The 13,232-nt window shown below is 36.1% G+C and overlaps 1 protein-coding gene across 1 annotated transcript; it reads right to left on the bottom strand.

Moving 5' to 3' along the window:
- Positions 1 to 6,593: 6,593 nt before the first annotated feature.
- LOC107596539 (centrosomal protein of 104 kDa-like) lies at positions 6,594 to 12,200 on the bottom strand. Its single transcript, XM_016287294.1, has 6 exons — positions 12,146 to 12,200; positions 8,639 to 8,714; positions 8,211 to 8,319; positions 7,956 to 8,094; positions 6,871 to 6,938; positions 6,594 to 6,683 (listed from the first exon to the last, which is right to left on the bottom strand). Exons 1-6 carry the CDS (start codon positions 12,198 to 12,200, stop codon positions 6,594 to 6,596), a joined length of 537 nt encoding a protein of 178 aa, XP_016142780.1.
- Between the last annotated feature and the right edge of the window lie 1,032 nt (positions 12,201 to 13,232).

Below are 13,232 nucleotides of genomic sequence, written 5' to 3'. Positions count from 1 at the left end.
CCCTAAAGATTCACAATAGGTAAATGTTATGATTGCATATGTAATCTAAATATAAAAATGGGGAAATTACCATGCATTTACATAACTTCTCAATGATACTGATAAATTGAAAATGAATTTATAATATTAACATAGAATTTCTAATAATAAGCAATTTAGTACCATTATTTAATTTTTTGACCTTTTTTCAACACTTTATTTATGGGAACGCTGAGGAAAAAAGATACCAAAAATGTGGGCGAATGAGGAAACAGGATCAAGAAATGATGCAAGCTGGACTCAAACTTGTGTTGCCCATGCAAGCACCATCATGCAGGTGATGGAGCATGTGCACCAGGCCACATCTCGGACAACGTCGACAGCTTAAGGTCCTTATATGCATGTCATTTATGAATGTGAAGAAAGGCAGAGAGATGCTTATGCTGAGGTTAACCAGGATCTTCCTGTGATGGGCAGGGCGTGTGCGTCTGAGCCTGTGCACGTCCAGGAAGGGCTCAGTAATCCAGTGCTGCCACAGGCATGCTGAAAATGAGGAGCCCCTGAAGAGTTGTGGAGAGCACTGTCACTTTTTCCACCCCAGCAGGGTGGAGGAGAGATGGAGGAGGAGAAGAGAAGGAAAGAACACGGATGGTTATGGTGGTTAGAAGGAGAGAGTGAGCAGACAGAGAAAAGAAGCCGTCCACTTGTTGTGTCATCGGCACTTGAACCTCAACACAAGGCATAGTGGAGAAACGAACTGCTGCTGCTAGTCTCTCCTTTCCTGTGATTCAGTGGTCCAGCCTTCACAAGTTTTGTTGAAGGGGAGACCACTGACAATAAAAATAAAAGGTCCCACTTTATATTAAGTGGCCTTAGCTACCATGTACTTACATATAAATTAATCATTTGGTCACAGACGCAACATCTCATTTTCACAATGACCAGCGCAATCTACTAAGAGCAGTGCAAATTACCGCCTGCTTTAAGACACACAAAAAAAAACCCTCAATTTATTACGGCGTTTATGGTCACTTAAGACATGTGCAAATCTTAGTAAATCGCGTTGCGTGATTCATTTAAATACTCTTTCATATAAATTTACCAATTGAAAGGAAAACTGTTAAAAAAGCGTATTCAATAAGGTCAGTCGCAAAAATAACAGTGTCCATGTTTTTTCAGTGCAAATTTCCCACTGCGCATCTTTTTTTTTTTTTTAATGGCAGATGAGGGTTTGCGCTGCCGCAAACTGATAGTAAATCTGGCCCCAAATCTTCATCTTAAATAATACTGTGTGTATTATGTTGTCGTGCCTAAATTCACTTTAGCATTTAAAATGTTTCATTTTAGTGTTGAATTTCTACCCTAATATGAAAATAATTATCAGTATTGGAACAGAATTTTTAATATTGCTGTATCCTTAGTATACACTACTGTTCAAATGTTTGCAGTCGGTAAGATTTTTTAATGTGTTTGAAAGAAGTCTCTTATGCTTACCATTAGCAAGTCAATAATAAAAAACTGTGATATTGTGAAATATTCTGACTATTCGATATATAACTATTTTCTGTTTGAATATATATGTAATTTTTTCCTGTGATGTCAAAGCTGAATTCTCAGCATTATTACTCCAGTCTTCAGTGACACATGATCCTTCAGAAATCATTCTAATATGATGAATTAATGCTCAAGAAACATGTCTTACTATTATCAGTAATGAAAACCGTTGTGCTGCTTAATGTTTTTGTGGAAAGTTATACTTTTTCTGAGATTCTTTGATCACTAGAAAGCATTTATTTGAAATATAAATCTTTTGTAACATTATAAATGCCTTTACTGTAATGTTTGATCAATTTCATGCAACTTTGCTGAATCAAATATTATTAATAAAAATTGTACTGACCTAAACTTTTGAATTGTATCGTACATATGGTTTGTAAAAAGATTATTTAAATTAATAGAACCGAAACAAATACATTTTGTAACATTCAATTCATGGCAAAAAATATATAAAAATACAGTTTCTGCAAGTAAAAGCTGTTTATTTGTAGACTGGGATAATAGCATGGCTGGAGTAGCACTACAGGGGCATCAGAACTACAAATGACATGCCTGTCAACTCAAGTTATGTCACAACCAGCTGCAATGGACTTCTCCACTGCAGACAGCATCATTGATTATAATGAGAGCAATTTAGTTTATCAAGTGGAGCCGATCATGTCCGCTGTAGATGCTGTTACAGTTTAACCTCTTGGCTAATTGGAGGGTCAGGATGAAGAGGTGGAGGTTTGAGATAGCTGAACTGCCATGCTCCAATGGGATATCCCAAATTGCCCCTTCTCAACAGGAGGCTTAAAAGGATTGACAGTTTGCAGGCCACAGCATTACCCGAAGCTGAAGGGATGCGTTAAGGCCGAGGCAGTAAGAAGGCTTGAGGAAGTGTCACGGGTTACAGAGCCGTGTGAGCGCTCGAATCCACATAGAGTATTGCAAAGTGTGCTGGGCAGAGGGTGAGAAAATGTGTAAAGATATGAGTGAGGGCAACTTTACAGTGTATTCAGTTCACTCTTAAACAATGAGTTTAATCTCTTCCTGTCGGGCACTGTGAAAAATAATGCTTGGTGCATCTTTGTAAGCCTCTTGTGTGTGCACTGTTATCCGTCTAAGTGTACTGAATGAATGAATTAATGAAGTATCTGGTTCTCCCTGTCTCTTACTGCTCTTTTAAATTTCTTCCTCTTGCCAGCTCGGTTCCACTCATTTTAATGCAGTTGTTAACAGCTTGCGGTGGAGCGGTTTGTGTGGCTTTGGTGTCAGTACGCTCACAGGCTGGTGGGTAGCGTCGGACCCGACGAATGAAGGATCGCAGACACAGTCAAATCCCTCTGATGCAAAGTAGTGAATGAGACCTGCTTTCCCTTTACTACTACACTTCTTTCTCTCTCTCTCTCTCTCTCTCTCACTCTCACTCTATCACTCTCACCTGAGCATGTGTCATTGGACGGTTGCCCACAGTGAACACGATGAGCTTGTGATTGGTTTAAAGGATTTGAGCAAATTTTAGAATGGTGCAGAAAGACTTTGGACTTCATAGGCAGCAAGGCAATGGATTTATCAAAATATTGTACAATAATCATATTAAAAATGCTCCAATAGGGGCAAGTTAATGTTAATGTTAAAGAAATTGGAAGCTGAAATTATCGTATTTTTTCCATTTCATACAGCATACGTTGTTTTTCTTTTCCATTTGGTTATAGAAATACCTTAACAATAGAGTTATCAATGTCTTTTCCATTGCGTAAAGGCAATAGTGTAAAATCTCATATATACTGTGTGTGTGAAGGAAGCATTAATTTGATCAAAAGGGACAGCAAAAGATACAAAAGTTACAAAAGATTACTATTTCAAATAAATGCTGTTCTTTTGAATTCATCAAATTATGTGAGAAAAAAACAAAATATTAAACGGCATATATGAACTGTTTTCAACATTGATAATAGTAAGAAAGTTTCTTGAGCACCTAATTAGCATTAGAATAATTTTTTTCTGAAAGACTGGCATAATGGCTGCTGAAATTCAGCTTTACCATCACATAAATAAAGCATTTTTAAATTAATTTAAATAATACATGTTTTAAATAGAACACATCATTTTAAATTGTAATATTTCACAGTATCACAGTTTTTACTGCATTTTCAATCAAATAAACAAGAGATATAAGAGACTTCCACCAAACTTGTTAACGGTAGTCTATGTATACTTTGTGTTAGACAGAAAAATAATAGTATACAGGGTTTGATATTTGGCATAATGGTGAGTATAATAATGGCATTTTCATTTTGGGGTGAACTATTCATTTTATTTCCCATCTCCTATTTTCTGGTATTCAATCTAAAAACAGTTTATGAGGTGTTTTGCTGTTTGTGTTTGTAACTGATTGTTCTCTTCTCATTGCAGGTTTTGGACAGCCTATTAGCACAGTATGGTACTGTAGAAAATGTGGAACAAGGTAAATGAGTTGCCATTGTCTAAAGTGATTATACTTACATGTATAGTATACTAAGTTTTTTTTTTTTTTTCTGTTTGCATAGCATGCTAAATTCCATCTAAAAAATTTCAAATCCTTTTGTAATCAACATGTTTGCAGTTTATATCAGGTGGATGCTGAATCACATTCATATTTACGGTATAAGTGAATTACCTATTTATGGACCCATTCTTTTCTGTTGGGGACTTTGCCTTACAGCACATGTGCTGATGTAGTGTGGATGAGTCTAAATTGCTAACAGATTGTGGACTACAGAGACAATGTGTGCATTTAGATCACACGTTATCCAAACTTAAATCACATCAACACATGCTACCAGTGGAGACGTCTCAGTTTTGATGTTCTGTAATTGTCTTTCCCAAATGAGAGAGAGCGTGGGAGGGAGGCACACAGGCAGGGCGCCTGCGACTGAGTGTGAATGAGAGGAAATCACAGACAGAGGGATGAACTCCGCTCTGGCTGACATGAGCAGCGTGATGGAGTGGAAGTGTGTGGATTGAAGTGGGACAGTGGCGAGGCTCCAGCTGTAACGTGTGTAGGGAGGTAGGCGCCTGCGGTCTCTTTCTCACTCACAGCTGAGACGGATTGCGTGTATACCTGGTATTAACGTGTGTCTCCTGCGATTACTTGAGATTTGATAGAAGGGTCTTTGATTTAGTGACTAAAAATGATTTTATCCGTGTGTTAAATTAATGTTGTTACAGTGGTGCTTGACATGACCCGCCATTGTATGTTGATATCAGACCCAAACAGCTGTTCATAATCCAGACAAAGACACTCTCATCTTAGTAAACGTGTTAGTGATATCCAGAATGTGAATGAGTCAACAATAAAGGAAAAAGTAAAAAAAAAATTGTTGTGTAAAACGCATATGCAGAGTTCCTAGAAATGTATTTATGTTGGTTTCATATAGTTTTGAAAAAACTTTTTTTTTTTCTTTTTTTTTGCTATTTCCAAGACAAGTTTACTTTTAAGTGTTTATATGACTTTAAAACTGTTATGTGGTTTAACAATCAATTAAAAATCTTACAACACCTTGAATATATGTGACCAGGGCCTAAAACTAACTTTTTGCCAGAAAAGACCTGCCAATGGTCGGTGACTTAAGGAAATTTACCGGCCAGAAATATTTTTTACCAGCCATGGAAAAAAAAAAACAGGCAGTTATGACACCAGCATTTTATATAATAGACAAAAAAGTCACAAAACTTGATTCCAATTTCAATACTGCTAAAACTACTAGCTTAACCAATAAAAATTTAATAGGCTACATTTTTAAAGACTAGTAAATAGTCAGTTGTAAAATAAGAGCAAATCAAATTACAAGCAATAGCACAAAATAGCCAACAAAGATGCAAATAGAAATGGTGCATTTCAGGCAGGTCTAACAGTGATTTTCAGGTAGCCTACAGAAATGTAATAAATTATGCTAATCAAATAACACTATAGTCTTTATATCTTTTTTTAAAGTTCAAGAGCAGTGAGTGATTGTTTTTTTTCTTTGTCCTGTTTTCTTTGATCAGCATTAAAAACGCAGACAACAGCAGGATTATTGGAATTCTGTGTCTATCACTTTAACACCGTGTCTACACCACGGCAGCTTGAAGTTGTCAACACTGGATGCGACAAAACGGCCGTTGCTTGGACTATTTCAGAAATATAACGGGGAATCCGTTTACTTTCGGCAATTTGTCGTGTAAACTGAAAATATAAAAATAAAACCCAATTCAAAATATGAATAAATACTATAATAGTATTAAAAAATGCTAAAGTAACAGTACCCTGTGCTGATACTAGGGCTGCAAAATGATTCATCACTATTAATCGCATTCAAAATAAACGTTTATGTTTACATACTATATGTGTGTGCACTGTGCATATTTATTAAGTATATATAAATACACACACATATGTATATATTAAAAAAATATATATATATAGTATATATTTTACTTGTATAATTTATATTCTGTATAAATATAATTTATATATAAATCCAACATATTTTTCATTAATATATACATGTGTGTGTGTGTGTGTGTGTGTATTTATATATACATAATAAATATACACAGTACACACACATATAGAATGTGAACATAAGCTATTATTTTAAATGCGATTAATCGCGATTAATCGTTTTGCAGCCCTAGCTGATACTAAAGTAAAAGGAAATGTGTTGTTCATCATAATCATAAATTATGATGACATCAGTTAAGTCCATTAAAATAAATCAAAGATAACTGATATCTTTAAAGATACTGACAACTGCATCTCTTTTTATGTAATAATTTGTTCAGTGTCTAAAGTGAATTCTTTACATATTGGTAAATGTCATTCTCTTTTTCATAACAAGATTGCCCATATTTTCATTGTTTCAAAACAATGCTCACACTGTATTTCAGGGACAGTGTAACCCTCACAAAAACAGGTTTACAACAAACTGGACAACATACGAGTTTATGTGGTACATGATGTGAGACATCATTCATTTGGCACGGAAGACACGGCCAACACTGAATACTTAAAACATTGCTTGTCAGCTGGAGGTGTTACTCCATGTGACTTTTCAGAGCTGAGAGGTAAAGTGTTCTTGAGTGAACACCTTTCCAGCGTCAGTCACAGTCATGAGCTCATCTGTATGACGTGCAACAGAGAACTGAACAGAGTATAACAAGAACTGTTCAAGTTATTTATGATGGATAAATAATTTGAATTAATTTCAATAATTTTACATCTACTGTTATGGCAGACTGCATTCGTGCACCAGGTGTTTTTGTTTGTTATTTTGTTGTTCATGGCGATAAATGAGTAGCACCTATGGGTGTGTTTGTGTGTGATCTCACCTCCTCCCCTGAGGCGAAATTCTCATGGCAGAGAGGACAGTGATTACAATTACCTCCAGAAGTTGGTGCTGACAAAAGAACAAGAGAATAAATCCATCACCAGGAAACACTGTTTTTACTTTTTCCCAAACAAAAAATGTAGAAAATTCTCTACTTATAGAAATAACACAATAAATCTGCAGGTGTGAAAGGTCATTTCTAGTGACACAGTGTGAACTTCATATGGATAAACAGGTCTGATGATAGAGTGGGCAGTCTTGTCTTATTTTTAGGTATAATAAGAGTGTGGCACAAAGGGACCAAAATGAACACTTGCCAAGCACCAAATGCAAGTAAAAGCAAGTAAAAAGGTTGCAGTTACTAATCTGTGATATTATTTGGAAACTGGAAGATAATACAAATGTTTACGCCATTTATTGGACAGGAATGTTTTTTTTTTCTTAAGAAATTCATGTGGTGACATGGAATATAAAATACTCCTCTCATTAACTTGATGTGGGAACACACATGCTTTTAATATTTTCAGTCTTTATTCTTCTTATACTGTGCAACATATAATCCTAGTTTTATATGCAAGGCTGAACTACCTCCTATATTTCTGTTAAGAACTGATAAACAAGTATATGGTGCACCCAGGAACTGGGACGTATGCCAATACTTGGGCAGGCATAGAGGGAAGTAAGCAAAGCTAGTAAGCGACATTAATAAAAGACGCTTCATCTCCACCCCGGACTTCCTGTCTCTTCATTCCTGATCCAACACTGTCAAAATGGATACAGGAGGAAAATAGACAATTGTCTGAGCTAGTATCTGATGTGGCAAATGACTCAATAAGCTGCAGTGTTCATCACAAATGTGCAAGGAAAACAACAGATAAAAAATTACACTGTTGTAAGGACAAAATCCTTCCCCAGTATATGTTTCATAAAAACTACAGTTGCATGGCCAGTACAAAATATGGCCTTACATCAAATCACCTGCCAAAATGTTCATTTTGTCCCCTGGTATCACATTTGCAACACCACTGAGTGTGGTTTCTGGATGAGCATGGAATAAAAATACTGTGCAACCACAAAAAGACTCACGATTGCAAGCAGCGCTCTGAGCATGTTCAGTTAGCTTATCTCGGGTGAGAGCTTCGGAGCAGAGAGGACACTGGGTGAAATCTGCCCTCCGCTCACACTCAGTCAGCAAGTGCTCTGTCAGGCTCGCAATCTCCACCACCTAACGAACGCACAAACATGCTATATTAGCACACTTTGCAAACTGAGTTAAATGTAGTTTAACCAATATGAATTATTTTGAAATATGACAGCACATGTGCTTGGGTATGTGTGCACCTGTCTGCACTGAAGGCAGCGCTGCAGCATCGGGCAGTGTTTCCAGTAGTGCAGGTCGAGTCCATCCTCAGTAAACGACTCATCTCTCTCTCCACAGAAAATACACAGACTAGACAAAACAGCACCAGCATCAACTCTTATCTGATCTTTCATTTCTCACTCAACATGCATAAGCTTTACTAATTTTTTCCCAGCAGTACAAAAATAAACTCATTAAATGAGAGCCCATTAGCACTGCACATTATGCTATCAATTTCCAGATGTCTTGGTGAGATAATATTAGTGTATTTATAACAGCTACACAAGACTTGACTTTGCAGAGTTGGCACTGAATCAGAAATTCATCAATTGAGATTGCACTGACTGGGAGAATCACAAACTGCCCAGTTGAGGGAATCAATGAAGAAGTGTCAAGAAGTAGTCCTTACTTGTCTAAGTAGTTAGTTACAGATGGTTGGCTTCCTTTCGCATCAGCAGGAACAGACTGGTTTACCTTCTTAACACCTGCTGAAACCAAGGGAAACATAATTAACCATCACATTCTGCTCAGACTGAATTTCCTGTTTGAGGTTTGCAATGATGTTCCAGTGCTATTTTAGTATTACTTATATTATGGTATTTATTCATATTTGAATGAGCTTTTTCATTTTAAGTTTAAGTGATTTCAAAATTAACAATCATCCTGATGGTTCAATGTTAAATATATATTTTCAAGCCATTAAATTGGCCTCTCTCGGTTACCAAACAGAAACTGAGGGTTAATGTTGATGTGTAGGCTGCACAAACAGGGAAGTTTGTTGAGCTACTGGCAAATAAGATGGTAATTTGAGGAAGTGCAATGCGATGCATGCTTTAGAGAGAATAAAGAAAAAATAATGGTCTGGTTCTCACTGTTTTTATCATTTGACTAAAGTGACAAGTGAATACAAAGAAGGGCATACATACATCCAGCTAAAAGACAGATATGAAGATATACTGTATGTGACCATGGCCTAAAACTAACTTTTTGCCAGAAAAGACCTGCCAATGGTCGGTGACTTAAGGAAATTTACCGGCCAGAAATATTTTTTACCAGCCATGGAAAAAAAAAAACAGGCAGTTATGACACCAGCATTTTATATAATAGACAAAAAAGTCACAAAACTTGATTCCAATTTCAATACTGCTAAAACTACTAGCTTAACCAATAAAAATTTAATAGGCTACATTTTTAAAGACTAGTAAATAGTCAGTTGTAAAATAAGAGCAAATCAAATTACAAGCAATAGCACAAAATAGCCAACAAAGATGCAAATAGAAATGGTGCATTTCAGGCAGGTCTAACAGTGATTTTCAGGTAGCCTACAGAAATGTAATAAATTATGCTAATCAAATAACACTATAGTCTTTATATCTTTTTTTAAAGTTCAAGAGCAGTGAGTGATTGTTTTTTTTCTTTGTCCTGTTTTCTTTGATCAGCATTAAAAACGCAGACAACAGCAGGATTATTGGAATTCTGTGTCTATCACTTTAACACCGTGTCTACACCACGGCAGCTTGAAGTTGTCAACACTGGATGCGACAAAACGGCCGTTGCTTGGAATATTTCAGAAACAGAACGGGGAATCCATTTACTTTTGGCAATTTGTCGTGTCGCGCTGCGCCACATCCTGTGTAGACAATATATCACTGATTATAATGGGTTCTATTGTCTTGTGACACATTGAGTCGCGCACGGTTCATGTTCGTTTTATTTCTCAGCTGTTCGTGTTCACTTAAAAACCAACTACTTTACTCGGATACTCACAGAGATGGGCATTTTTGACATAATTGTGTGTATATTTGTCTGTTTAAGCGCAGGAAGGAAGCAGAGCTCAAGACGCGGCTTTCAGGCCAGGGCTTCGGATGTTTAAACTCCCCACTCAGCGCGAGTGTGTCCTTTTGTGTGTTCTAGCTCTTAAAGGGTCATATGATGCGATTTCATTTTTTCCTTTCTCTTTGGAGTGTTACAAGCTCTTGGTGCATAAAGAAGATCTGTAAATTTGCAAAGACTAAAGTCTCAAATCCAAAGAGATATTCTTTATAAAAGTTAAGCGTTAACCACGCCTACCTAAAACGGCTCGTTCGAACACGCCCTCACATATCTACCTCACTATGTGGGAAGATTTGCATAACGCCGCCCAAATGTTCACGCAAAGAAAGAAGGCGTAACTTTTATTCTCGCTGTAGTATTGTTGTCTCTGCCGTCATGTCGTGAAGGCGCTGTGTGTTTCGTTGTGAAAGCGAAACTACTTTGTTTGGTCTTCCAAAAGAGGACGATATCCGCTTCGTCATGCCTAGAGCTGATCCGTACTGGTTGCCGAGGGAATACATAAACTTAGTGCTGTGGATACATTGCAAAGGCTTAAACTTTTGTGATGAAGCAGCACTAACCCGTCAATTGTACAGAGCATTGTTCACGTTTATGTTCTCACAACATTGCACTGTTAGAATTTATAAAAATGTTACCGGCCATCTGGCGACTGACACAGTTTCATATACTCGCCAAAGCCGAGTATATATATATTTTTACTCGCATTTGGCGCTTGGCGAGTGTTAATTTTAGGCCCTGTATGTGACATTTAACAATACTGATTTTGTTTATTAATTGCTTATTTGAATTACTAGTTCTGGGGAGATACAGCTTAATTAACCTTGATGAAAAATTTAAATTATTGGATAATTTGTCATAATAATAATAATAAGCAGTGAAGCAATTTACATTTTTTATAATTAATTTATAATATATATGAAAAAAGACTGTGCTGAAGTACTTACAATTAATTTAATGAATAAAATCATTACTAGTCAAGTTTTCATTTCAAGAATTTCTTAAGTTTCTTCAATTAACTTTTTTTTTTCATTATGATATTAAGACAGAAAAAATATGAATTTTAGTTGTGAAATGAACAATGACATTAATAACATTCTCTTTATAGAAAGGGTGTATTTAAGCTATTGTATGCATGAATTGCATTTTTTAATAAGTTAATAGATCCAGACAAAAAAATGGCATTTTAAAATGACATGTCATATCATTAGCCGGGTTTCCATCCAAAGTTGCAAAACTTAGGCGCAAAATTGAAATATTGCATAAAACATTTGCAAATAAGCTCAAAGACAACAAAATTGTCACTTTCTGATAAACTGGGACTATAAATCACTAAGAAAAGTAGGAGAAGCCACTGAATATAATAATTTTCAAATATAATAAATTACTTGCACTTCAGAACTAGTAGACGAAACAAAGTAATGCGGTCATTGCTTTCGGAGGTGGATGCCTGCTGTTTGGGAATGCAGTTCTGGGAGGCAATTATACAGAAGTACTTGATGACAGACTTTGTGCAGGCATTTCAAAAATGGCCATAACAACATTTCAGATGCTATGGAACGAGATTGGTCCGCTGGTTAGTGAAGTTATCCCATCCCATAGTGCAAAGTCACACTTTTTTGATGCGCATGGAGGAATTTATTCGGCAAATGCGTTTCTCCATATCCCATTATTTGCATTAATCCTTTTTTGCAAAAGTCAAAAACTTTTTTGCGAATTGAAGGATTTTTATTCAAAATTTGGCGCTTCCATCACTGATCATGCGATATGTCAGAATGCACATAAAAACAGGCTGATGGAAACATAGCTTTTTTGTCTCAAAAACGACAGAATTCTCAATCCAGTCTGAATGAATGAAATCACAGACTATAGTAATAATTATAACTCCAGCATCATTTCGAAAACGAATCGTATCCAAATAGTGTTGTTGTGTTAATTGTGCGCTGCATCTTATGAAATAAATATGATCGTGTCGACATGACGTAAGGGCATTGCTACTCGTCGTTCTTTCTCAGCGCTTATTGCATGATGTGTCTTCATTGGTGACACTCGTTGGTTCTGAGATTGATCGCTTGAGCTGTCTTACAGCGAGGCTTTGTGGTTCTCTTCATGTGTGAAGCTCTGGAATTCTGCCCAGCCATCCCACTCAGCTTCCACTGCTCTTCCAGACAGACTGTCTGGTCCTCTAGGCACACAACTCCATCTAATCAATAAAAAGGCAGGCTTTCCTCTTAAAAATGCCATGCACATGCACATTGTCTCTGCAGTGGCTTCTGTCTGTAATTATTCAAATGAACCAAGAGGAATTCTTGTAATGTGGCACAACCTTCATTTAGCCCCATTTCACACTCCAGAGAGTATAATACAGCTTGACCTTAAGAGGTCAGGATCTGTACGCAGGTGCTATTGTTAGCTGTTGGATGCGTATAGCTGCATAAACTCTTCAAGTGGAGGTCTTTCCCTCATTGTGTGTGTATTTAGATGATACACAGGGCTTTGATCTACGGACGTCAGGGTTGTTTTGTGCTTGCCCTGTGAAGTACACATATGGCCATGGCACAGTAATCCTTAGTTTATATGCAGACACTGAGACACACAATTGGCTCTTCACAGCACTAGTGTAAAACTGCATTTGTTTGTCTGTATGCACATAATACAGAAGCATGCAGTCTCACATTTATGAATATGATCGAGCTCCCTTTTTCTAACTTATACTTTCTCTCTCTCTGTATTAATTATTTTTGCAGTTAACACTGATACAGAAACAGCAGTGGTGAATGTGACATATTCAACAAAAGAAGAGGCTAAAATGTAAGAATCTAAGTATGAAGGTTTATTGGGGATGGACAGTATGACCAAAATCATATATAAATAGAAATATTTAAACTAATAAAAAATTAAAGCATGAAGCAAAATGACAAACTTAAGCTACGATTAAAATGAAAACTGAATATACAAAAAAGTCAAAATATTATAAATACTATAATAGTAAATAAATAATATATTAATATAACACTGGCATACAATTGTATACTATTACTAAACATAAATATGTAAAAATAAATTGCTCGTTATTTAAGTAATTACAAGTAACTAATTACTTTTTTGTCACATTAATAATATATATATATATATATATATATATATATATATATATATATATATATATATAT

The sequence above is a fragment of the Sinocyclocheilus grahami genome, unplaced genomic scaffold (assembly GCF_001515645.1).
Source record: "Sinocyclocheilus grahami isolate Dianchi unplaced genomic scaffold, SAMN03320097.WGS_v1.1 scaffold220.1, whole genome shotgun sequence".
Classification (NCBI taxonomy): Eukaryota; Metazoa; Chordata; class Actinopteri; order Cypriniformes; family Cyprinidae; genus Sinocyclocheilus; species Sinocyclocheilus grahami.
The sequence above is the reverse complement of the archived record's forward strand: the minus strand, read 5'-3'. Positions and strand labels throughout refer to the sequence as shown.

Coding starts and splice junctions, on each gene's coding strand:
- LOC107596539 (XM_016287294.1), bottom strand. CDS start 12,200: ATGGCTGGGCAGAATTCCAGAGCTTCACACATGAAGAGAACCACAAAG. Junction 8,320..8,638: donor GTAACTAACTACTTAGACAA/GTAAGGACTACT, acceptor TGTTTTGTCTAG/TCTGTGTATTTTCTGTGGAG. Junction 8,095..8,210: donor GCTGCCTTCAGTGCAGACAG/GTGCACACATAC, acceptor TGCGTTCGTTAG/GTGGTGGAGATTGCGAGCCT.